The sequence below is a fragment of the Haemorhous mexicanus genome, chromosome Z (assembly GCF_027477595.1).
Source record: "Haemorhous mexicanus isolate bHaeMex1 chromosome Z, bHaeMex1.pri, whole genome shotgun sequence".
NCBI lineage: Eukaryota > Metazoa > Chordata > Aves > Passeriformes > Fringillidae > Haemorhous > Haemorhous mexicanus.
The window spans coordinates 3,275,304-3,301,122 of NC_082381.1; the positions used below are offsets into that span (position 1 = coordinate 3,275,304).

Below are 25,819 nucleotides of genomic sequence, written 5' to 3' on the forward strand. Positions count from 1 at the left end.
CCCAACGAACGAACAAAACAATAACAAGGAACAGCAGCGGCAGACCTCGGCGAGGAAAACAGCCGCAGAGCCCCGGTGTGGCGGGGGCCGCGGTTGGGGAGTGCGTGGGGGGGCTCTCACGTGGGCGGGCGGCGGGCGGGGGGCGGGCCCGGCACCCCCGATCTAGGGCAGCGCGTTCCGTACCGGAGCGCGATGTTCCCGCAGCGCGGGGATTTCTGAGAACTGGGGCTGTGTCCTCAGCTGAACCCGCCGCCGCGGCCCTCGCTCAGACGCGGCGCCTTAAAGCGGCGATGGCAGTGGCGGTCCCCACCACTCCGGCGGCGCACGTACGCCTGCAGCCCGCAGTGCGGAGCGGGGCTGCGGGCAGCGCTGCCCGGAGCCCCAGGGGCTGCCACGGCGCCTGGCAGGAGCCCCGGCCCGCACCGACCGCCTCTCCGCCCTCGAGGACCTCGCACTATCCTCGAAGTCCGTGGACTGTGCTTCAGCTCCCTGCTTTTCCACCCCTCTCCTTTTCCTGCCTTTTTTCTCTCCTTTTGCAACACTTCATCCAAAGAGTGAGCTGCCCGACGGTGCTTACTTATCACCTGTATCCCTTCACTGTGACAGCCTTGCAGGGTGAAAGAGCAGAGCTGCCACCAGCTCTTGTGCCAATGTTAATTAGGAAGTTTGGAAGGCCTTGCATTCAACAGCACTCAACAGACTGACCTGATGAGCTCTTACCAAGTGCTGCCAGTGGAGGCTGACCTCTAGTCCACATTCCCCACATATGTTGGGGCCGTTCTGCTGCCAGCTCGTTTTTCACTGGATGTCTTCGCTACAGTCAAAGGTAGATGTTCCCAAATTAACTCTAGTCTAGCTTTCTACTTTTGAACTTGAGACTCACACACCCATATGCACACTGCAGGGTGGTGTCTGATGCAGGCTGTAAAACCCATCTGGGATCCTGGGTGCATACTCAAGCATCTAGCCCACGCTGAGTTCAATGCTGCCATGACTACACCACTATCGGCACCCAAACCAAGCTGAAATGCAGATCCCTGGTGCCCAAGTGGGCTGTAATGTCACTGAGGCACAATATCTCCAGAGATAAGACCCGGGAGGGGGGAGCCATCCCTCTTACAGAGGTGCAAGATCAGCTGAATTGCTCACAGTTAAGCTGCAATTCAAGAGGTATTAGAAGGACCTCAAGATCAAGACCACAATCAATCCTGTCATGCAGAATAAGGGCAGAATTAGATCAGAAGAAGTTAAAGGTAGGAGCAGAGAAACATAGTCTCCAAGTACTAAACAGTATGTTTATAGTAAAGAGGAAAGGAGCACAGCTCTGTATCCACAGTGCTTGTTTCTAAAGGAAGTTGAGTTTGAGACTGATAATCCTCATACTCTTGGATTTTCAGGCCAGAAGTGTCTTCTGTCAGCAGCCTTCTACTGTACAGCTGTTTTTAAAATGGAAGGACAATTTGCTAGCAGATATTTACTGTATCTTGCAAGACTTTGCACAGCAAGCAACTCAGTCGAATCTTTCTGATCTACAAAAATTGAATTTGAAGGTTTCTGTTGCATCACATGGACCGACTTTTTGTCTGCTCTGTGTGTTCAGTGACTGAGAGTCATTCCTTCAAAAGGTTAAGCACTTCCTTCCTACCACACCAGTCTTCACACTGGGAGTTGTGGCAGTTGTCTGGTGGAAGAGATTGCTGTATTTCCCCATTGCAGACAATCTGGGCAATGCATTGGTATGAAAGATACCACACACATGTAAAATATAATGTGTTCATATTTATATGACAGCTGAATTACCATTCTGTCACGTTGCCAGAATTTCAGTCATGAATTTTCAGCGTGGCCACAGGCTTAAAGAACACATGTCAACAAACAGGCCATTTATCTTGATATATAATTTCAGGCATTACTAACAATTGATCAATCTCTCAGCATCTTGTCAAATCATTTGGAGCTTATGCCATGAGCCTTGGAGAATGAAAAAAGTCAAAGCAGAGTCTGGAATAATGTTTGGAGCCTGTGACCTTCAAAATGTTAGGAAATATTATTACAAAAGAAAGAAAGATTTCTTCATTTTGTCTTGGAAGAAAGTTACTATCAGAGAAGAAACCTCTGTACTCCATAGAACAGCCCACAAAAAGCAACAGAACAAGGTTTGAAGCAGAACACCTGATTCAGACTGTCTTTATGAGACTATTTGCTCCTCCAAAGAAAGGGTGTTTTGGCCACAGTGGCACTAAAGGTCACTACATAAATTGGCTTTTGGAGCAAAATCTTGAGGGTTCCTACAGTCTGGGTCTCTCCAAGAGTGCCTGCCGGGTGCATGTCATCCTCATCCTCCAGAAAGAGGGTGCAATATTTTAGGCACGGGGTCAGGGTGCACAAGACCTGGGGGCATGGAGTAAAGGACAGTTGACATGGTTTTTATTCTGAAAAGTTCTGGTTTTGAAAACAGAAGATATTTTTGAAAGCCTCAGAAATAATAAATAGCTCTTCTTCCTCCACAGCCTTGCATCTCTCACAGAACCTGTGCCCATCCCTCTGGTGAGAAGAGTCCTCCTTCACAGACTTGTACTCCCTCACCTTCTTTGCAGACCCTTGAATCTCACTTCTCATTCTTTTTGCTACTACCCCTGCAACATCTCCCTCTGCTCCCCTCAACCATGAGTCCCTGGCTGTTACCTGAGCCCCCACCTGTGCCTTTCTCACTCACCTGGAGGTCACAGTTTTCATTGCTCTCAACTCCCCAGTTCCTGTCCATGCACTGTCCCTCTGGACCAGAGAATCAGCAGCTGCCTTAAACCAGCCACGGACAACTCCCACCCTGACTCCACCCAGATGTGCTACATTCCCGTACTCAGGCATGCACAGAAGGCATACATCTGCCCACCAGAAGCTAGCTTGGAGTAAACAGTGGGCTGGATTTGGGCTTCAGGCTTTCATAAGTGAGTGCCCTTGGGTGACAAAGGGTGTTAGGGCTATATCTAAGTGCTGTTGTGGGTTCAGAATCACAGAGTGGTTTTGGTTGAGAGGGACCTTAAGGATCACCTAGGTCCTACCCCTCTGCCAAGTTTCACACCTCATTCGTACAGTCTAAGGGAACATCCTTGTTTAGCCTAATTATTGCAAAAAATTAGCTATGAATTATAAACCGAGCTATGATTAAATGCATGCTCTGAAACCATATCCAAGTATTAGCATCAGCACAGTCAAATCTGAGTGATGGCCTGTATCATCTGGAGATTAACAGGTTTGTGAGCACAATCCTGTTTCCAGGCACATGTGTGGCACTGTTCAGAAAGTAGACATGGTCATTTTGATACTCTCTCCAAGTATAAAATTCTGTATAACATTGGCATTGCTTTTTAAATATTGTTTGGACCTAATTCACTTGGGGTCTTGGGGTTTTGGACTGCTAGATACCTTAAAAAAAAGGCAATATATTGTCTTTAATAGGCAGTATATTCTTGGAGGAATATTGGAATTATTTTAAAAGCTTGGTATGCTTCCTCATTGTGGAACTGGGCACAGGTTATGTTCTAATCTTTAAATTAGCCAAGAGTTACCTTAAAACAAAACAAGCTTGCAAACAAAAAAGGTTTGTCTCTTTTATTTTGTTATTAACACTTTCTTCTCTGAATTGTACAAATTAATGTAAGAGGTATTTACTAATGTGAGTATCTGACATGAAATAAGCAAGTCACCTTCCAGAAATCTATTTGCATGTTAATGAAATGTGTTTTAGGACATCTCAAAACAGGAACTTTTGGACACTGTCAGCCAAAGAAGCTCTGAAAGTGCTGTGAAAAGAGATTACAAACATCCAGATAGTGAAGTTACATCCTGGATATCCAAATTAATGAACCTGAGATGCTGTTTTCTGTGTAAAATGCTGTTGCCCCTCTGAAGGAAACAGAAGGTTGTCGGCACCAGTACTATACAGAAACCAGACATATATCAACAGCTTTAGTGGTAAAGAAACAACAATACCTTCTGTTCCTCCTTCCTATCAGACCTGGAGATCACACCTCTTATTCTGCCTGGTGTCTCTTAAGCACCAGAGGCCAACAGGTGCTGGACTAGCAGGGAAAAATGCTGTGAGAACAGGGTTAAGAGTGACTTGCTGACTGATGGCTGAAGACCACCTCGTTAGATACATTGCTCTATTTACATTCTCTCTTTGGTCTTCATCAGCCTACAGATGATCCTCTTACAGACCTAGCCTCTAGCTCTTTTGTTTTGTTTGTGCACTTTTTTTGTCTGAGTTATGGCACATAAAATTATCCATAGCTGATGCCAATTATCCATGGCAAAGGATTATTGCTGCTCGAGGTTACACACAGTGAGTGACCTAGTGTGCTAGCACACAAAATGGCTGACATCACTAATTTTTATCTCCTGCAGGAAAAGAACAACACTGCCTCATTTCGGTAGCTACTTCCTCATAATTTCCACATTCAGCTAATGAAATTAATAGCAATCCATAAAGCTCTTCACCATTCAGGCCCTGTCTGTTTTCGTCAGGAAGGGTGGGCTGCGGTTGAGGACAGAAGATTCTGTTAGGGACCCTGGCCTGCCAGGAATCAGTCTCCTTGGGATGCAGTTCACAAAAGCCGGGAAAAGCTCCTCTGTCTGACAGAAGTGCTTCTCCATCTAGACGGTGATTTCAGAGGCACCGTGTTCCTTCGGGTAATGCCGTAGAGAGGCTCACGGGCATTATTTCTAAGGCAGGGTCTTTTTGTTACCCTCTCTCCTGATGCTTGCAAAACAGCAAAACACACGGACATACCTCACACCTCAGCCCCAGTGGCTTGGGGAAGATGGTAACTTCTTTTCCTTTTTTTAAACAGTGCTTGATCCAGAATCCAGTTTTTCACTCTTCTCTGGCTGAGCACAGGTCAGTCAGCTTTCACAACACTCTATGAGCTTTGCGCGTTCGATGGGGCACAGATGGGGGCGTGTTATTTGGGTAGACGTGACAGGTTTTTGGGATTCGATTAGGCTGAATAGTACTTATTTGGCGACGGGGTAAGCGTCAACCTGACCTTTATTTTTGCCAACAGTGGCAAAGCGGAAGACACTATCAGGTGGCTCTAGAACTCTTCCCCGGGGGTGCCGCTCGGTGACCCCCGCCCGGGTACCTGCCCCGCCTTACGGAGCCGCCTGTCTCAACGATGACGCCGTGGCGATGGAGCGCGTAGCGCCGCCACCGTGTTTCTCCGGGGGGCTTCGCGGGCTCCCGCTTCCTGCACAGCGCCCGTCCTCCCGTCTCCTGCCCGCGTGGACAGGGGGCTCCGTCCCGAGGCAGTACGGGGAGCCCCACCTGGCGGGTCCCTGTGCCGCGGGCAGGGCAGGGCAGAGGCAGCCAGCTCGGGGTCGCACTGGGGTCACGGACAGCCCGCCCGGGCGGGGCATCCCCCTCGCCCCTCCCGCCCTTCCCTGCCAGCGGCGCGGGGGGGCCGCGGCCGGAGCGGGCGCCCGCCGCTCCCCGCGCCTCCAAGCGTTGCGCACCTTTCGGGACCGGGCGCTGATTGGCGGAGGGCTGCCAGTGACATCAGCCGGCTCACTTCCCATTGGCCGGCCCGTTGCTGGGACCGTAGGACTTCCAGGGAGCTACTTAACCCGCTCAGCGCCGCCGCCCCGCGCCGCCCCCACAGCGGGCCCCTGCCCGAGGCCGCTGCCGGCTCCTCCGGGCCGTGGCCGGGCCGGCGGCGCGACCCCCCCAGCGGGGAGCGGAGCCGCGGCGCCCCCGCCGTCGCGCCCCCGGCGGCGCCCCGGCATCGCTGCTTTAAGCGGTCGCGGCGGGGCGCCCGGAGTAGCACGCGGCCTGGGGAGGGAGCGCGGCGATTGGCGGGGAGGCCGCCCGGCGGACACGCCCCCCCTAGAAAAAGGGCGCCGTGAGTGGCGGGGGGAGAAAGTAAACACAGCCGGCCGGCCCTGCCCGCGGACCGGCCGGGGCGGGAGGGGCTCCGCGCCTGACGTGATGGGCCCCGGCGCGGCGGCCCCCGGGCAGGAGCACGCGGGGCGCGGGGCGGACGGTATCCTCTCCCCCGGCCCCTGCGCCGGACTCGGGCCGGCCGCGCGGGCGGCGCTCCCCCCTCGCCGAGTGCGCGCCGCCCCCGGGGGGCGGCGGTGAAGGACCTGCCCGGCGCCCCGCTATTTATTCGCCCCCCACGCCCCCTTCCTCCTCCGCCCCACTCTTTCCCGCGCCGCGGGCGGGCCATGGCTGGCGGCGGCGCGGTCGGCCCGGCGGACGAGCAGTGAGGGCGGACGGAGCCCCCCTTGTCGTCGGGGCGCGGCCGCACCATGTCGGCCGTCGCGTACGTGGACTTCGTAGCGGCGCAGTGCCTGGTCTCCATCTCCAACCGCTCCGCCGTGCCCGAGGCGGCGCGGCTGAAGGTGCCGGGAGAGGGGGAGGCGGCCCGGGAGCTGCGCGACCCCCGCGACGCCTGGAAGGACTACTGCGCCCTGCTGGCCATCGCCAAGAGCCTGCTGGAGCTGAACAAGTACCGGCCGCTGCCCGCCCCCTCCGTCTGCAGTGACAGCGTGGAGAGCCCCGACGAGGACGCGGGCTCCGACAGCGACGCGGCCACCGAGCAGGGTTCCAGCCCGCCCCGCAGCCCCCCGCCGGGGCCGCCCCCCCGCCTGCACGCCGCCGGGGCCGCCCCTAAGGGGAAGCTGGCGGCCGAGAAGCGGCACAAGTGCCCCTACAGCGGCTGCGGCAAGGTCTACGGCAAGTCTTCCCACCTTAAGGCGCACTACCGGGTGCACACAGGTCAGCGGTGGCGGAGGGAAGGGGGCGGGAGCGAGCGCTTGTCCTCGGATGAACCCGGCCAGCGGCGCGCCCGGCATCCCCGCGCGCCCCCGCCGCCCTGCCGCGCCGCTCTGGCTCCGGGGCTGCCTCGGGTCTTCCCCTCCTTCACGCCCCCCCCTTCTTTCTCCGGCTCTCATCGGCGCCCCTTGTCCGGCGGGAGCTGGCGGCCGCCTCGGGCGGGGCTGCGGCAGCGCCTCCAGCCGCGCCCTGCCCGCCGCCCACCTGCACCGGCCGGGAACCGGCCCGGGCCCCGGCGGGCAGCGCGGGCTGGGCGGCACATTGCCGGGGAGCGGAGCGAACTTGGCGTGTCCGGCGCGGCTGGGAAGGGAGGATGACAGCGTGTGGCGCCGAGCTCGCTCGGGGCGTCGGCGAGGGAAGCACAGGGGCGGCGGGATTCGGGTTTCCTGCCGCTGTAGGCGGACCCGGCTGCACCGGGTCAGAACTGGGCGCCCATTCCGCAAGGGAGGCGAGGGCAGCGCAGTCCCCGCCCGCGCCCCGCTCGCTGCTCCCGCCGGCCGTCGGAAGCTGTGGCCTGGGCCGCAGAGTTGGCGGTGAGCTGAGCGCGGCTGCGGGGACTGGATGCCGCGGGGCCATGGTGCCGGAGCACGGGCTGCCGGCTCGGCTCGGCTCGGCTCGGGAGGGGGCGGTGGCGGCGGCGTCTCCCTGAACCTGGGCGAGCTGCACCTCTGGGGCTTGCGGACACACCCCCTCGGCGGGCTGGATGGGCGAACCCGGGGAGCGCGTCAGCTGGAGCCGGTGTTAGGCGCTCGAGCTAGCGGTGGAGCAGGGCACCGCCGGCTGCTCCCGAACCGCCCCGCGCTGCGCCTCCGGCCGAGGCGATCGAGGCGCCGTACGGGGAGCACCGACCCCGCTCTTCCCGGCGGCAGCGCCTCGCACTATCGGTTACCGCGGTCCAGCCTGGACGCCTTCCACGAGGGCTTCATTCATCAAGCTGTGTGCTCCCATTCCCGGGCCTCGCCCAGGCGCCTCGGAGGGTGTGGCAACATGGAAACCTGGAGATAAACCATATCTGCGGCAGCCTAGCCCCAAGGGGACAGCAGCTGCAGAGTTCTCTGTTCGTTTGTTGGTTTTCGTTTTGGTGTTTTTTGTTTGTTTATTTGTTTGTTTTTAGACCTTCAGTGCAAGTGATTCAATAAAAACCTTTATGGGTCTGAATTGCTCTTGGGATCGTAGTGGAGTACAAAAGGCTGCTTTAAAAAGGTTCTGAATTGAAGGCTTGTGTTCAGGGACAGAAAGGAGTGAATAAAAAGAGACGAACATTGCCAAGACATTTCACGTGTTTTACATCATTTCTGTCAATGATGGTACATTTTGGGTTTTGTCTGTTGGTGGTGATGGTTAGCAGTGTGATACAAAGTGAGTTCATCACCCAAGGAATGTACCGTAAGGCATTGCTGTAGAATTTAATATGGATTGGGTAGGATGTGGCCACATCTGAGCTCTGGCTCAGCTTCCGTGGCTCCAGTTTGTCAATGTGCCTAGGTGAGCGTGCACTGCAGAGAAGAGGCTCGGGGCTCGTTGCCGACCAGTGCCCTGCTGTGGCAGATCTGCTGGGTGCTTAGCTCAAGATGCTGGAGAGGAGGTGGTAGGATAACTGGGTATGGCTCAGCGATGAGCTCTGCGGTTAGACTTTCTCTCTGAGCTGGGAAAGAGTATGGTCAGTGGTGACCCTATGCTGACCTCATGGCCAGTGCCAAGGGTTGTTGTGTTACCAGCTCAGAGACTGCAGCTCAGATGCTCTTTTGGAGGCTGAGTGTAACTGGTGCTCTCCAAAATGTTGTCTCATAAGTGACAAAGAGAACATTATATCGTTTCCATTTACTACCCCACGCTCAAATATCCACCGTGATAGGAGAACCAGAATAGATGATGGCTGAGATAACATTCTGTGTGATGACATGTAAATTAATGTACTGTACAACCCACACAGCCTGCTGTAAGCAGTAGTGTTATAATAAGTACTGCTAAAGTGGTATGAGGTTTAGCATGTGCTGCTCCCAAGTGGGGTGGCCTTAGCTCCAAGTATGGGGCGTTTGACTCAGAAACACAGAGGTACTGTCATGGTAGTTCCATGTGATTAAAATCACTGCAGACATCCAGGAATAATGAACTTTCAGAGCTTCCTAATGTGAAGTTAATTGTAGCTAACTGAAATGCTAAACGATACTGATAATGTTAATTATTTTTATAGATGACAACAATTCCTTAGCAACAGTGGGATTCAATGGGACCTCTGGAGTTATTCATAACTATGTATTACAGAGCATTAATGGGCCCTCCTTAATACCATTTTATTTCTTTTTTTTTTCAAATAATGTCTCTCTCATCTATCTGCCATTTTTCACCAGGCCACCAACTAGGTTTCTACAGTGTAGCCTTTAGTGGAAGTAGGTGCACAGCCACCAGTACCAGAAGCTTCCTGGTATCAATTTTTTAATATTTAATCCCAGTATTTCTCTCTTGGAAAATGGCTTAAGGATTTCTGTTCACAGAAACTTGTGCATACTCACAGTTCTCTTTATTTATTAATCCTGGCCAAGCAAGTTGGGAAGCTCTGCATCCCTCTCTTTCTGTGTAGTGATTGGGAATCTGAAAACTCACCAGTTCGTCTTTGGTAGCCTAATACAAAGCAAGAAAAAAAGTACCAAATCAAGGTAGAAGGGTAGAAGGCAAAAACTTGGTGCTCAGAGGTTAGAGGTCTGTATCTTATTAACCATTCTTTAAACTTGTTGTTTCAAAGATTCCGTATTTCAGATACTAAAAATGTCCATATAACTGTTTGCTTGAAGTTTGGACCTTTGATGATAATGCTAGTTGAATTTCCAGAAGGCCCAAATTCGCCATCCATCAGAAGCTGGCTTTTGAGTTGATCTTTACAGAAAAGGATCAGCAGATGGCACTGCACATCCTGCTTGTGCAAACAGTCCTCTTGCTCGTGCTGCTAGGCCTAGGTGAGACCGATGCCGTGGAAGTGGTGCAGAGGTTGGGAAAAGGTGAAGGACCCCTCTGAACGAGAAAAAGACAAGCAATAGCAGAAAAGCAGAGAGTTACCTTCAAAATGAAGAAGAAGCTGAAGTTCTCTAAATAGGTGGGTTTAGAGGTTTGGTTATGACAGGTGTAGGGTTACAGGTGGCAGGTGTAGCAATCTCAGCCAGGAGGCCTGGTCAGGGAGTGCAGGGCAAAGGGCAGGGAGAGAAACTGGCAGGAGAAACAAGCTGTACAAAATGCATGTTTGCTATGATGGTGTGAATATAATCCAGTTAAAGGGCGCATGGCCACTGAGACTAGCTCTTCTCTGTCCCTCCTTCCTGACCAGGAAGGAGGCCATAAAAGCAGCTTGTGAGATGCTTCCTCCTACTGGACTGCAGGTGTTTACTTGCCTGGGGAGGCTGAGGATTGATGGGAATTTCACATACACATCAGATGCCCTTAATTAAGAGTTTAGATGCTCAAAACCCAGATGTGGGAAAAGTTCTCCCTCTTCAGCTCGGCTTTTCAGCCAGCTGTATCATCATGTAAACTGGATCCAAACAATGCCGAGAGTTTTGTTATACACCAGGCAGCTGATGCACTCTTAAGTGCTCCCAGCATTTGGCTCTCACCAGTGCTCAGAAGCTGGGGTTAGGCAGAGGTGAAAACCTTCAGGCTGACAGTCTGCACAGGGAAGTGGAGGAGCATTTCCAGTAGAGTAAGAACAGGCACCGCAGCTTCCTATTGCTGCTATCCAGATATTGTGGTGTTGGACCAGCCCCTGTGTGGGTGTGGTTTGACTGTACTGCTTTGTTATTTGTGTTCTAGATTATCTCACTCAACAGACTATACAGATGCTGATGTGTTGACAGTCCTCTGCTCACTGAGATCTTTCTCAGTAATTTTGTTTGAGCATAATCTGAAATTTAGCGTTTTAAGACCCTCCTATCTGGCTCATGCCATGTCACTTACCCAGATCCTTTAGAATAGGACCCAAGAGACAACACATTTTTTGTTAAATTCAGGTTGCCACATGAAATACCATGGTTAATGAAAATGCACAAATTGCTGGAGTTCTAATGGGCATGTTTCCAGGTCTTTGAGATACATGATGATCCTGACTGGGAGTTTTGCCAGCTGAATAAGGTAGGCAGAAATCCTCAAGATTAGGTTCAAAATTGTCCAATTCCCAGTTTTATTGTTTTCTGATAAAAAATTAAGATTTTAAGCAAGTGTATGTGTCAGTTGTGGGAAAGTGCTCCAGAAAAGTTTATCAATTGAGTCAGCATGACAAAGTTCACATGTAGGACAGAAGCAGTGAGCAGGCATTATCCATAAGAGCACAACTCCTGCTTCCAGATGGATGTGTTGAAATTGCAGCTTTACTGAGTTCTGCACAGTGTTTGTGCTATGGCACTGAAGCCCATGTGGAGGGTGTCACTGCTCTTGTTAGCTTGCGTCTTGCAGCGCCAGCTGTTTGGATTGCTGCAGGAACTCCTTTGTTCCTCTTTGTTGGCTGCTGTATTGTTGTGCACCAGGCTGCTGCTCCTGTGCTTCTGGCCTTGAACAGCTTCCAAGCCTGCAGCTGGAAGAGCAGGGAAGGGCCAGCTTAAGATTAAAGAAACAGGGTCTGAGGGAGTGATGGCAAAGAATACCTCAGACACTGTGCACTTGTGGTAGTGCAGTTCACCATCTGTATTCAGGTTATGATTAATGTACACAGCCTGAGAGCAGTATAAATACCTTAAACTTGAGGGAAAAGTCTGTTGAAACACTGGCTAATAAACTCAGAGTGAAATATCAAAAGTTACATTATCTTTCCGAATGCATGTGAAATTGGATTCCTCCTTTCCCTGTCAAAGCTGTTTCATCTTAGCAAGGAAATTTGATTATTCTTAGAGGAGAGGAGCTTAAACCCAATGTCCTTTGTTCCCAGGTAAGTGCACTAGGTAAGTAAGCACCAGGCTAGGAGTTGGTGTCCCTCTATTGTGTTATTATTCAAGTATTACTGCAAAATGGAGGAAGTTCACATGAAGATAAGCCAGGAAGGGAGAAGAGCTAGGAATTTGTCTCACATATCCATGAATGTACTGCTGAGGGCTCTTGCCTTAGCTGCAAAAGCATGGATTTAACTCTCTGGTGAGGTTTGGAAAGATCTTTCCTGTCCCAAGTAGCTTACCTGACTGATCTCTCTCTCTGTGTACATTTATGTGTATGGAGGCAGTCCCCCAGAGAAAGCCTTCTGTAACATGGTCAAGGAGGTTTGTGCTCTGACAGAGAAGCTGGAAGGGCATCTCTTGCGTCTGATACTGCATCCCAGTGGGATAACAGCAAGACAGTTTTCCTGGAATTTGGACTCGGCAGCAGCAGGTTGTAGTAGGTGGTTTTGCATCTGGACTTTTGAAAGAGACTCAAAATACCTGTATGACCAAGCAGCTGCTGACTGGTAGTTTTAAGAATGTCAGAACACCCTAAATACTTGCTGAAAGCAGCATTTTAATACTTGAACCAACCTGTTGTGTTTAATCCTAATTCCTGGCAGAATAAACCCCCTGCTGGAACCCATCCATCTGCTGCCTATCCCATCTTTTTGGCCTGTTGTCTGCTTGGATGACCATGGTTTAGGTGTTCCAGACAGCATTAGTTTAGGCATATGGTCCCGAACATCCACACTCCTGATCTCTCTCTGCACCAGTATCTGTACCTGGTTGCCATGTGTTTTAGTGATCTGATTATGGAATATCTCAGGAGAGGAAAAAGTCTGCTTGAAAGGCCTCCAGTCTGTCTGTCCAGATGTTCTGTGTTCACCAGAATATCTGGCATGTGGACACTCAGTCAGTCAAAGTCCAGTGTGCCACAGGAAATTGCTTGTTCAGGGTGTGTGGGGCAAGTAACTGGAGGGAAAAGTGAGAGGTACCTGAGACAGATAGCAGATATTCTGTGTATTAAAGCCACCATGAACTGCAGCTCCTAACCTCAGCCATCCACGCATAAAGCAGGGTTTTGTGGTGAGGAGGCAGGTGACTAATCAGGATAACACTACTACCTGTACTTACGTTAATGAGCCTGCTAATGCCCACTCTGTATTCTTTTTTCAGAAACTCTTTCTGTGTAACTCTGGAGTGTGAGAAAATCTGGAATGTCCCAGGGTAGGGAAAAAAAGATTATTTTTTTAATCTATTCAGAATAAAATAAAGTCAACCTGCCTCAGGTGATACAAAGTAGCTTGGATATAGAGTTTAAACTTGCCCAGAAAGAACAAACTATAAACATTTGTTGTAGAGGGTGGTGTTGAAAATGGCAGGTGTAGCAAGAGGGCTAAGATAAAAGGATCTGCAAAGGCCTTTACATCCATATGGGATTTAACATAAGCCAGGGTTGCAATAGTTCTTTAGACTGTAGAGAAGACCTGTGAAGCAAACTTATACTGAGAATAAAGTGTCTCTCTATTCCTGGTGCCGTGCAGCACAAAGAATGGGAATCTGCAGGTGCACCTGTTCCTATTATCTATAAATCAGTTTTTCATTCACTTTTTACTTCTGTAAGCTGCTCTGGATATATATGTATATCGATATCTTATTTTTAAAAGAAAATTATTCACCTCTTTTGTCTGTTGTGTTAGGATCCAATCACACATAGTTTCAAATTGTCATGATGTACCGTTGACCTTTCCTTCATCTCTTGGTGGAAAATCCCATCGGAGGCATAATATAAAAAGTCAGTAGCACACAGCCACTAAGGGAAGCAGTGTGTAACAGCACGGCATGTTGATGTTTCATTCTGCTGTTTAAGAGTTAGCATTACTACCCCCAAAACTGAAGGAGAAGAATCATAAGGAAAATACACACCTTGCCCGAGCAGACTCAGAAATCTCCAGATGGAGGTGGCACTGGCTTGCACTGCAGCTCTCCAGGGCACTGCCTGCTCAGCAAGCCTCTGAGTTGCAAGACTTGTTTCCTCAGAGGGCTCTTCCACAGGCATCTCTGCTGCTGCAGAAGGAAGGCATGTCTAATACAGCAGATACAACCATCATCTTTTTAGAGTGGACAGCTATCACATGCCATCAGCCATCTCTGCCTTGCTGTAAGTGCTTCCTAGAGACACACTCCACGCCTGCCTTGCATCTATTGAGGTTGTCACTGAGGTACCTACCATTTCTTTGGGCTGCTCTCATCCCTTATAGCTTTGTGACCAAGGGGAGAAGTGAATTCTCAGGATCGGACATGACCCCTGAGGGCCTGAAAAAGCCTCCATCCCCCTTGTCTCTGCTCTGAGAAGCATGGAGTTTATTGCATCCAGGAGCCAGGGATTGTGCCTGCTTTCATATAGCACTTCCAAAGTGGCTGTGACAGCTTCTGCAGGTTTGTATTGCTGAGGTGATGAAGTCATTCTTTACTGCTGAACTTGGGAGCTCTGTGGTGGGTGGGGGGCCCTGCTGGTGGCGTCCAGGTGCCTCCAGCATGGCCACCTGCCTTTGGCCATCTCTGCTGTGTCCCCGTCCTCATGCACAGCAGCTTTCCTGTTGGTAGCAAGGTGTCTCTGCACCATGCCAGACTCCCACAGCCTTTGTATCCTCCCCGAGCCGGGCCAGGGTTGATTCCCTTCAGAGTGCAGTACCAAAGGCACAGCAGGTGAGGTGATCCTCATGTGATCCTGGGCAAGCCCTGCCTTTCTCTGAACCTCTGTGTTACACTGCATAACCTCCGAGTGCTTTCCCCTGGCATGTGCAATGGACGTGTGGGGTAGCAATGGTGTAGGTCAGGCTGCTCCTGTCATGTGTCAGAGGGAATTCCAGAAGCAGGGCTTCATTTTATCTTCCCAGGTGAAATTCCAGGAGGACATGGGGGTGGAGTTCAGTTTCTTAAGGGCTGCTTGAGGCCACATTTTAAACACTACTTTTAGACACTCAGGTTGGATACTACCATGCCTAAAATACAGGTGCTGCTCCCCAAAGACTGATGCTTGTCATCCAGCCTAGGCACCTGCAGACTGAAGAGCTGTCCTGAGGTAGGTGGTTGGAAATGTGGCTTCCAGAGATGAGGGAGGATGCCTCATTTGCTCTGGGGTGTAAGTGCCTGACACAGAGGCATATACTAGATGGCTCCACACGTGCAAGATGTATAGCACTCCTCCCACGCTCCCAGGGGTGCAAGAAAGCTGTTCTGCACCTCCCACTGCCACCTGCTTCCAGGAGCTGTGACAGAAGCCATGAGATAGATAGCAAAAGAGCAGCACAAGTGAAACCCTTGCCTCAGATGCTAAGGGCTGGGCACTATGCACTGGGCAAGGGTGGTGTTGTGATGCCTCCGTACAGCTCCCAGTGCTGCTCCACAGTGTAGCTGCAGCTGTGGCGTTCATGAACACGTGACCCTACCTGCTGTTTAAATTAATTTGTTTTATACAGGCAGTGGTTGTTCAGAAGGTCTTCCAACCATGTCTAACAGGGAGCTGAGAAATGCATTTATAACAAACAGAATAGCTCTGGCTCACGGTGGCTGGCAGCTCTGCCTCCATCAGGCTTGACTTCCTCTTCCCCATCCATCTCCCCTGAGAACCAGCACGGCCATGAGGTGAAGGAGGCAAGCGCAGGGGCAGCAGCCACCAGGCTGTGCTGTGGCTTAGGCAGTCCCACTCATCCCGCTCAGCTCCATGGCACACTGGTGGGTCTGGAATGGGACAGCTGCCTGTTAAGGAGCGCAAATAATTGGGAATTCAACCAGTGAAGCATTATTCAGGGAAGCTTACTAGAGCTTTCAGGGCCCCTGGTGTAACTATATCTCAGCTTACCTGGCCTGTCCTTTTCCTCCTTTGGCCTTTTGGATGCCATCAGTGAGTCCCTCCCTGCAACTCTACCGTACTTTGTATGGACTGTTGTCCTCCTGGATTCAGGGCTGTTCATTCAAGTCTGTAGCTTTTCGTCTGTTGTATCTGGGGGAGAACTCCAGGACCTGCTTTGTAAATCACTCCTTATTTGTTGATCTTTGAATGTAAAGTGAGCTCACCTGTTGTGCCAAACTTCATAGTACTAAGAAATACTGGAATTCCGGAGTTTCTTTCCAACTCTTCCAAGCTGGAAAACCCCTGGGATAGTTTTTGTATTTCATGGTTGTCTATAAATAGCTATCATAGAGCTGCCATTTACATTTCTTCAGGAGGCTCTGAAGAAAGTAAATGAAGGGATCAAACCTGCAGCAGTGCATGGTGGAAGTCTTTTGTGTGAAGTTAAACACCTTCAGTTTCCATCTGTGCTGTGTACTAGGGTCAGCCTTGCTGCTTTGGAGGCACTGTGCTTGTGCCTGAAGGCAAAGCCTGTGCAACCCCCACAGAGGTGAACTGTAGGGATGTGGAGTGCCAGGAAGACGACGTGGAGTTCTCTTCAATCCTTGAACCCTTGTTTTGTAGAAGGAAAGTTGTGGCATCGTTTAGGTTAACACGTTTGGGGTTGGTTTTGATCATTACAGCAAACATCTATTCCAATGGAGTGGGAATAATGAGGTGTTTTTCCTGTCTTCAAACCAGCTAAGAGATGGATACATGCTGGAACACCTTGGATTTCCAGAGGAAGGGCTGAAAGGGGAGCATGGGACTTCTCTCTGCAGGTGCAGCAGTTTTGCCCTACATGTTTGCAGCCCTGAGGCTTCCTGGGCTGGAAAGACTTGTCCTAGCTAAACAATTTTTTTTTTTCATAATTTTCTAATTGTTACAAATAATTCAGTAGAATGGAAGTGTCAGAGGAATAATTCTGGCACACCTTTCCCAAACTACTCTAGTGAGACCAATATGAAAAACATACAGGCAAAGGCAGAGCTCATCTCTTGTTTTGACAGTCTTCAGGTCATGTAAGGTTCTGCACTAGAATGTGAGTTTCATGTGTTTGGAGGGATTTTTGGCTTCTCCGGGAGGTGAGAGTGAAACCTGATGAAGCGAGTTATCCACAGCTCCACAGACATTGGCGCCATGGCAGGAAACAAAAGCAGCTTTTTTCCCTCAGCAGCATGTTCTTTGGCTCCTTAGCAAAGCTGGCATGTGCCGATCTGCATTACCCCTGCCCCCCATAATCTCTCGTCATCCTTTCTTGCCCACAGGTGAGCGGCCATTCCCCTGCACGTGGCCCGACTGCCTTAAGAAGTTCTCCCGCTCGGACGAGCTGACGCGGCACTACCGAACCCACACCGGCGAGAAGCAGTTCCGCTGCCCGCTCTGCGAGAAGCGCTTCATGCGCAGCGACCACCTGACCAAGCACGCCCGCCGCCACACCGAATTCCACCCCAGCATGATCAAGCGATCGAAAAAGTCCAGCTCCGGCAGCTCCTTGTGAAGGCAGGGCTGGCCCTGGGGAAGGAGTGGAGGAGAGGCAGGCTGTGGCGAGGGTGCAGGCAGTGGTGCCAGAACACGAGCATCCACTGCTCTGCCGGTCACCCTCGCTGTCCAAAAGCACATGTAGCCGGCATTAAAAAAATAAAAGTACTCAGTATCCCCCTCCCCATCTTCCACCTCCTGGCTCTGCCTGAGAACAGTCTGGAACAAGTGGACTGTGGGGTGAGAGGAGGGAAGGGGCAGCCAGGGAGGAGGTGACCACCTCTTCCGATGTCATGCGTTGATACTGGTGTACATACATAGGACTGGGCGGTCTGGCCTATGCCACCACAGTAGCATGACCCCAAAGTCTTTGTGATTGCTGTGTCATGAACATGTTTTGTTGAACAGTGTAATGCTGCTTGTATTTAGAGTCTGTCGAGTAAAAACACTTTCCGAGTCACATAAATAACTCAGATAAAAACTCCATAGCACATTTTAGAAGTGGGCTTACTTCTGTGTATCTTCTGCACTTAAAGAGGCTATTAAGAGAAACATTACATATGTTACCAATAGTATCTGATTGATATACTGAGATAAGGTGAATTTATACTCAATAAGGCCCATTAAAGTAAATAGGTATTTTTAACTTTTCTTTGTATTAACTATACTTTTGAATATCAGCTGGACTTTTCCAGTAAAAACATGTATGATTCAAGAAAATACTTAAAGCAAAAAAATCCCCATAAAGAGCTCAGTAATTTTCTGACTGTGTGTGTATTTAGCTCTATTATTCACTTGCCTGGAAAAATCCAGCTCAGCCTAGATAATATGGCGGGCATGTGGGAGCTGAAGCATATGTGTCTCATATGATCCCATACTTGTCAGTGATATAGTACTGTACTACAGAAATGCCACTAACAGTGCTTTATTCTGCTGTGGTTTGTTTGAATGGGTGCACAAAGCAGCTACCATCTTTACAAACAGCTGCTTTTTTAAAGGCTTTTTCTCTTCCTACACTTGCCTTAAAGATTTATTCTCTTCATACCATGGCCTAACTCCCTTGGAGTCCTATGGGAATTTTGTGTGCTTATGGAGAGAGTAGACCTTTTCTTAAGAGCACTCTGATAATGGAAACACCTAAAATTACTGTAAGGAGCACTTTGGAAGGGCTCCTGTATCACTTGATTGCTCTTTCTCTGGAGTATGGGGGAATACCACAAGCTAATTTGAAACACAGAAGGTGTCTTGCAATACTCCTTTATGACATAAGCTTCTCTTAGTACTTTGTACCTGTGTCATGCATGGCACATCTAATGGTGATAAAAGCAATGTTGACTTTTATTTTAAAGCTATTTTTTGGATCTTTAAAAGGAGCAGAAAGACCACTGAATGAAAACTTTTAGATGTGACCATTAGTGAATATTTCAAATTTTTGTATGTTAAAAGCATGAAATTTAAGAGGTTATCAGTGATATTTTTTTTCCCCTCCCCAGCTGGATAATGGGGGAGAATTCTGTTTACACATTATTTTTTTCCCAGCAATGTTCTTCTGTTTGGTTTTTACCCCTTCCTCCAGAAGAGGAAGGGGAGGTGCAGCCCTACTAGAGACTTAGAGCCAAATTAATTTTGTGAGTATTTACACTGAAACCCAAAGTGTCTCCACTGCAGATGAATTTAGGTCATCTTGTAAAATTGTGTACATAAAAGATCTTGTTAGCACACCTGCAATTACAGTATCTTATTGTTTTATCTGATAAAAAGCTTGCTTCCTAGAAACAAACATAAAAAACTAACTCGGAGAGTAGAGTGTTTTCCTCTACAGTTGTATATGGCTTTCAGCATTAGAAATCTGTTTGCATACTGTGTTTTTACCTGTGTAGTTCATGATAGATTTCGTCTATGTGAAGAGAACTTCTTTTAAAGCATTGGGGATATTGAACAGTCTATGGAATAAAAAGGGATGTGTTTTCTTCAGTGAAGACATCAGGAAACCAAGCACACTTTCTACCTCCGTTTCAGCTTTTTGAAACATTTATTTTAGAAACCAAACTTTAATTTCTCGTATTCAGATTGAGTCACAGAGACATAGGTTCTTTGTAATAAAATCTGGTAGTGCTGGTGTTTTTATTGATCAAGAAATACAGAACGTATTCTGCTTACCAGTACTGTTAATGCTGCCTTGTGGAGTAGGGTCAGGGCCATGAGCAGCCTGATGAGATTCAGAGGTGCATCTTTATTCATCTTTGTTCTTCTCTCTGAAGATCAAGCTAGATTTCAAGTCTCCGTCCTGCAGTCTGGATTGTTGCCATTTTGTGGGACAAATACAGCACTTGGAAAATTAAAGCCTGATCCTGTGAAATACAAGAGATCCTCACATCTGATCAACCACAACTAGAAGCCACAGCTGATAAGCAGCTCCTAAATCAGTATATAAACATTTTGGTCACTTAGCTACCAGGATTAACTGATATATGGAAGTAAATGGCCAGCTTTATAGTATCCATATTGTGTATTTGGGGTAGAATGCACACTTAAAGAAATGTTCCTGCAAAGTCTGAAATAGGCGGGAGGTACTTTAGTCCATGGGACAATGGGACATGTAAGGCATGTGTCACCACTGCCAGTGACAAGATCCTGTTTCTGAAAAAAACCCTTCCTAAATGGTAGTGTATGCTGTATTTCAGCATTGGACAGACAGGATTAATGTGATTCATTAATCTCTAAGAGAATGCATTGGGAATTACCAGGTTTGGGGATATCATTGTACTGTTTTGTTCGTTTGGTTTGGTTTGTTTTTTTTTTCTTTCAGTAAAAGCAAATAATGGCTTTAACACCTAAAACAAACTGCAGGTTAGATCCTTGCATCTTGAAGTTAAGTTTTGAATAGTGTTGCAAGTGTTGGAAAAGAAAAGGAAAATCAGGTTCTCTAATACTGTATGTACTTGTTGTACTATTTTGGAAGTACTTAATAGCATTGAAGTTAGGACAGCTTCTCTCCTTGATTAAGAAAGTCCATTAGTATAGAGAAGTCATGGATTTAAAGGTATAGCTATATAACATCTTCTTGAACTCTTTTCATGACCGACATTACAGATCTGTTTTCACCTTGCAGATGGACTTAGGCCAGCAAACATCAGACTGGACACATACTTAAAAATGCTGTTCTACAAACCAGTGATCTGTAACACTGTAAAATACCAACTCCCAATAGTTTAATCAGTTTTATTTTTGTACAGTATTCGTATTCTTTATAAGTTATTTTGCTGTCCTGTTTTGTAAATCACATGAAATTGTAAAAAAAGGAAAAGAAAAAAAAGTAGGCATAGGTGTTTTTGTACATATGTGTATATATATTGTCCAAATAAAGAAAAAAGGAATAAAAAACCCAAACTTGGTCTTGAATGACTGGAATCAAGCAGTGGTTATGTAAACCAGCCTTAATGACCACCAAAAAAAAAAAAAAAAATACTGCACATCATGAAATCCATAGTTTGAGCAGTGTGTGAACCAGCTTCAAAGGTCTTAGTGGTGCTAGTCATAATTTAGCTTGGGTTGTCTTTCTCTACTTTTCCAGTGTGTTTTCCCAGGCATTCCTTCTTCCCATGCAGCAGATAGAGACAAAACTTGTACTCAGGAAAAAGTGTCCCATCATCTGCATGCTCCAGCTCGCAAGAAGTCTGTCTCCCACTGCTCCATGGCTTTTGAGCTCAGTGGTGCTCTCCCTCACACCGTGCAGCTGCTCAGTCAGCAAATGATGCTTCAGCCACACCATGGACTGTGCAGCCACTCTGCTGCCTTGAGCCTTCCATGGCTTTGGAGGGTTCACTGGTGTACGGAGATAAAAAGCATCTGCTCGGCCTCTGAAAGAGAAAGACAAGGTACCCTGTGCCAAAAAGCTCCTTGACATGCACGGTCATGGGCATCACAGTTACTGAAAGCACCCACTTACAGGAACTTAACCAGGTACATGGGCACAGGGCTCAGACATGACTGCAAGATGAGCCCTGGACCCAAGGCAATGTGTCACCTTCCAGCAATGCAGGCAGGGACAAATGGGCAGAAGATTGCCATCTGCAGCTGGAATAAAACTTGTAAGTAGCCTCCAGATTTTACTCAATGCTGAGTTGGAGTTTTCTCTTCTTGTGTTGGATGGCTAAAGGACAGAAAAAAACTCAGCATAATATTTTCTTTTTTCAGCTTGTCATTGATTTTATGAATAAGGGACACAGGGCTGCGGCACTGGCCTCATTCCCTTGCAATCCCATCATAAAAGACTTTCACAAATTTACCATTCTTTATCTTAAACCTTTTAATATTTGGTTTTAGAGCTGTAATTTGAACAGCTACCAAAATCTGCCTAGTGTAGAGGAGACTTTAGAAGGATGTTTCCAACCACTGAGATGTAGTACATTGTACAGAGGGGTCTTGCCAGGAGTGGTATAAATTCTGACTAGGAATGGGTACGTCATGCAAAGTCTTGGGTGCACCACAGAGGCATTGGCACTCGGCATGGGGAAGTGTGACCCTGAAGACAGACCTGCTGATTCTGAGAGCACAATTTCTATAAGGTTGTAAGGGTATCCTGCATTTTCATTTTTCCTCTCTGCCAAGGACAAAAGAAAGGAAACCTGCCACAAAATGTCTTAACAGTCTAGTTAAATGCCTGCAGAGTGGTTCAGAAAGCTGCATACAAGGAAGGCTGGCTTTCTGAATCTGCCTGCCAGGTGACCTGGATAATTTTGATCTCCACAGGAGTCTATAACAATGTTGTTCAGCACTCACTCTTCCAGGGCTAAAGAGCCTGTGAGGTCTTCAGAGCTCTGTAACAACCACTACTTTCTCAATGACTTTTGCTCTGGGAACAAAACTTTCAGGTTGAGCTCCTCACACTGCTCAGCCACACCGGAAAAATTTCTTCAGCAGTAACTTAATGCAAATGCCCAATTGTAAGAACACTGTACTTTCTCAAGAACTGTTTATGGGACTTAAAGGAGAGGAAGCTTTCCCAATGGGAAGAATTTTTCAGCTACTGTGCTTTCACTGCCATACTGTCCTCAGCAAAGCAACTCTCTGACTCCTAAAACACCTCCTCAAACACTTCCACAGGTACTGTGGAAATCTTCCCATTTCAAAAAGAGATCTTGACTGACATCATCATCACTAAGTTCTAATGCTTAACATTTATTTCTGTATGTTTACACACAGTATTTTTCTGGCTCATTTTTGGGTAAATTAGATTGCTTTCAGCTTGTATTTTTGAAGTTGCTCCAACTGTATTTTTACTGGCTTGTGACCTTCGACTGATAATTGATAAACATCCTATCCCTTTTCATATCAAACCCCATCAGTGTCTGTTTCATAATGTCTACTGCCTCTTAGGCCACATAATGCCTGTGTGTCTGTACAGTGAACACAAGGTACAAAGGAAATGGAATGTATAAACTACAGCACAAAGAAGAATCACTGAGTACATAAGGGCTGTTCATCATTGCAAGATCCAACAATGCCCTCTTGGAATTCAGAATGCATGGAAAAATAAACCAAAGGTGCACAGAAAAGTCTTGGACTTTCTCAATGGCTTTTTGTTTTTCTTCTGGCTAATGGGCAGGGACCAGAATGACAGCAGCAGAAGTTTCAGAAGATACAGATGTTAGGTATATTAGAGCTTCCCAGAAGCACCACATAGAGCAATGCGGGCTCTTCTGCTGCTAAATGACTGCTTTAGTGGCTTTGAACAGTGTTTCCAAGCAGAAAGCACATTTCGAGGGCCTATGAAAACCCATGCATAACTGCTCTGTCAAAAAATACATGGGAAAACCACAGTTGTATTACTAGCCTGTGCAATGCTGGTCTGCTTTCCTGAATTGCATGAAATAAGCCAGGCCTCCGCTTTCCTGCAATGCATAAAATAAGCCAGGCCTTATCTAGAAGCTAAACTACATTCAACTCTTACATCTACCAAGTTGCATTTCTTAGGGTTTCATTTTTAAACAAACATTTCAAGGGGGACAGCCTTACTGTAAATTTATTCAAACTGAAATAAAGGATTGTCCCCTATATATATAGGGGACAATATAAGCTACTGCAAGGATTTTCCATGAATGTACTGATTTCTGACATACTGATGCTTAGGGAACTGCATGCACACTGGCAACTCTACCACGTTAAATACATTAGGACAAAGCCAGTATATTTTATACAGCAATGTGTATTTTAAATTCTACAAAAATTCTGACCAGGAAAGTCCTTCACAGATGGTACAGTTCAGCTCAGAAGCAAACATAAAGCAGAATCAGATTCCTCAGCTGCTGGGGCCCACAGAAAACTGTAGTATCAGTGGCTTTTCACCTGAACAGTACTTTAAGCTTCACTGCAGGAGGACAAAGTGAGGTTGGTAGGTACTCTTGGTGGTATCTGAGAAGTCCCTTTGCACTCCTTGTACTGATCATCTCCTTTGGATTTACACTGTGTTTGTAATTCCTCAGGAAAATGAACAACAAAAACAACAAGTATAAACCCTGCAAAAAAACCCAAACCACCAAACCAACCAACCAACCAACAAAAACCCCACAAAACCCAACCATCCAAAAAAACCTTTATTGTCCATGAAAAACTATTACATGACCCAAACTGAGGTAAACCACTGTAAATGCCTTGCAGTTAAGCTCAAGCTGTGTAATGTTCACCATCTACAGCTTTGGTTACAAAGTGGGAAGGGGGAATTGGACATCTTTCCCCTTAAAATTATGTGATCCAGATTCTTTTGAACCATCCATGTCACATGTTACCTGTGCACTCTTCAGCTCTCTCTTCTTTTCTATGGCTCCTCGGTGTTTTCTGCCACCATCTTCTGAGTTATCATCCCTTCCCTTCGTCTTGCTTCCTGCAAAATCAACTTTGTCCACTAGTTGTATGGCTGGTAGGCACGGCTCCTTATCCCCAAAGAAGTCTGTCAATCCCTCCAGCCTAACCTGTCACGTTCTCATCAGCATGCTTTCCAAAGAGGTCAGTCTGCAAGCAGGTGACTTACTCTCCTATGAATACACAACGAACAAAGGTATTTGCCAAGATCTCATTTAGCTCTGGGTACAAAAATGACAGGCGCAACACCAGGTTTTGAGACCAACACGCACTGCTGTTGTGGGTTAATCCTGGGCAGAAGCTCAGGGCCACATGCCCACCCTGCCCCTATGGGATGGGTCAGAGAATTAGAATGGTAAAAGTGAGAAAACTTCTGGGTTGGAATAAAATTTGGAAAGGAAAAGCTGTGTGCACAAGCAAGGCAAAACAAGGAAGTCATCCAGTACTTGCCATCAACAGGCAGGTGTTCACCTATTCTCCCAGCAAAGCAGGGCTCCACCACACATAGCTGTTACTTCAGAACACATAACTCCAGACACCCCCCCCTTTTACTGCTGAGGACAATGTTATACAGCGTAACACAGCCCTTTGGTCAGTTGTCCCACGTGTGTCCCCTCCCAGCTTCTTACAAACTTCTTGTGCTAGCAGGACAGTGTGAGAAACAGAAAAGGCATCCATGCAGTGCAAAGGACCCCCCAGGAGCAGCAAAAACATGCTTATGTAACCAAAAGTGTTCCAGTTGAAAACTCAAAACATAACCCCATACAAACACCTATGAAGAAAATTATCCCAGCCAAAACCAGTACAACTGTCAAAAAAACCCCCACGGCCCTAGTGGGGGTAACAAATCAACAGAAGAAAAACTGGACAGCAGGGGAATTGCTTCAAAGAATAACCAGGGAGCAGATTAGTGGAGAAAGGTGAAGGAATTTGGTGGAAAGCATAAAGATGGGAATTGGTGTCAGAGGATTACACCACTTGGCAAGTGCTGAGCCACAGGAGAGGTTGATAGGCTGCTCTAGTGCTGCTTATCACCTCTCTTACTTCTGCCTCTAGTGTTGCTACTGGTCCTTATTTTTCCATGCTTTCCATGCTGGCTTTCCACACTGCTACAGTCATGCCTGAAAAGCTTTCAGTGGCTAAAAATATCATCCTTCTGCACTTACCTCCCCTCTCCCTATTAGTTCAGCCTTGTCAGTGGCTGAAGTTAGCACCATAGTAAAACAAGGTTATAGCAACTACCAGATCAGCCCCTGCTACAAAAAAATTGCCCTTCACCCAAGCTATTGGAATATGCGAAGGACACTGTATCAAGGAGCCTCCTACAGGCATGGCTTTTGGCAAGCCTAGTCTGGGTGCAATGGCATAGAAAGTCTTGTGATTTTCAGATGTTTAGGCAGGAACAGGTGAAGAATTTTTCTTGGAGCAGAGGATTTAACTCCCTTCCACATATCCTTTCTTTCACAAATTATAGTGTACTTAATCAGGGTTTTATTCTTAATTAGCAAGGTATGCGGGGGAAAGTGCTTCAGAACAAAAAGTTCTAGGAAAAGTCATTTTGGACACTGTCTTAGTGAGTCACAAGTGAAAAGAGTAATTCTGGCTCAGTTATTTACAGAGAAGCTAGAGTGCCAAGGTTCCCCCTCCCCTGCTTCCCATACTGTAGCTCTTCTGTCACACACCTCCCATCAGACACTGTGCCAATCTGTCCTCCTGGGTTAGGAATGGCACTCCCCAATTTTTGCCCCCTCAAGACTTTCCAAACCAGACACCACTCTCTTGCTCCATCTTCTCCTCCCCTTGCAGTGTGCTGGAGAGAACTGGAGGCACAAAAGACAAAAGATCACAGGC

At 47.9% G+C, this 25,819-nt stretch overlaps 1 protein-coding gene across 1 annotated transcript; it reads left to right on the top strand.

Annotated features, from left to right (window-relative positions):
• The first annotated feature begins 5,918 nt into the window (after positions 1–5,918).
• KLF9 (KLF transcription factor 9) lies at positions 5,919–20,497 on the top strand. Its single transcript, XM_059836641.1, has 2 exons — positions 5,919–6,778; positions 16,894–20,497. Exons 1-2 carry the CDS (start codon positions 6,310–6,312, stop codon positions 17,124–17,126), a joined length of 702 nt encoding a protein of 233 aa, XP_059692624.1. The 5' UTR covers positions 5,919–6,309; the 3' UTR covers positions 17,127–20,497.
• The last annotated feature ends 5,322 nt before the right edge of the window (positions 20,498–25,819 follow it).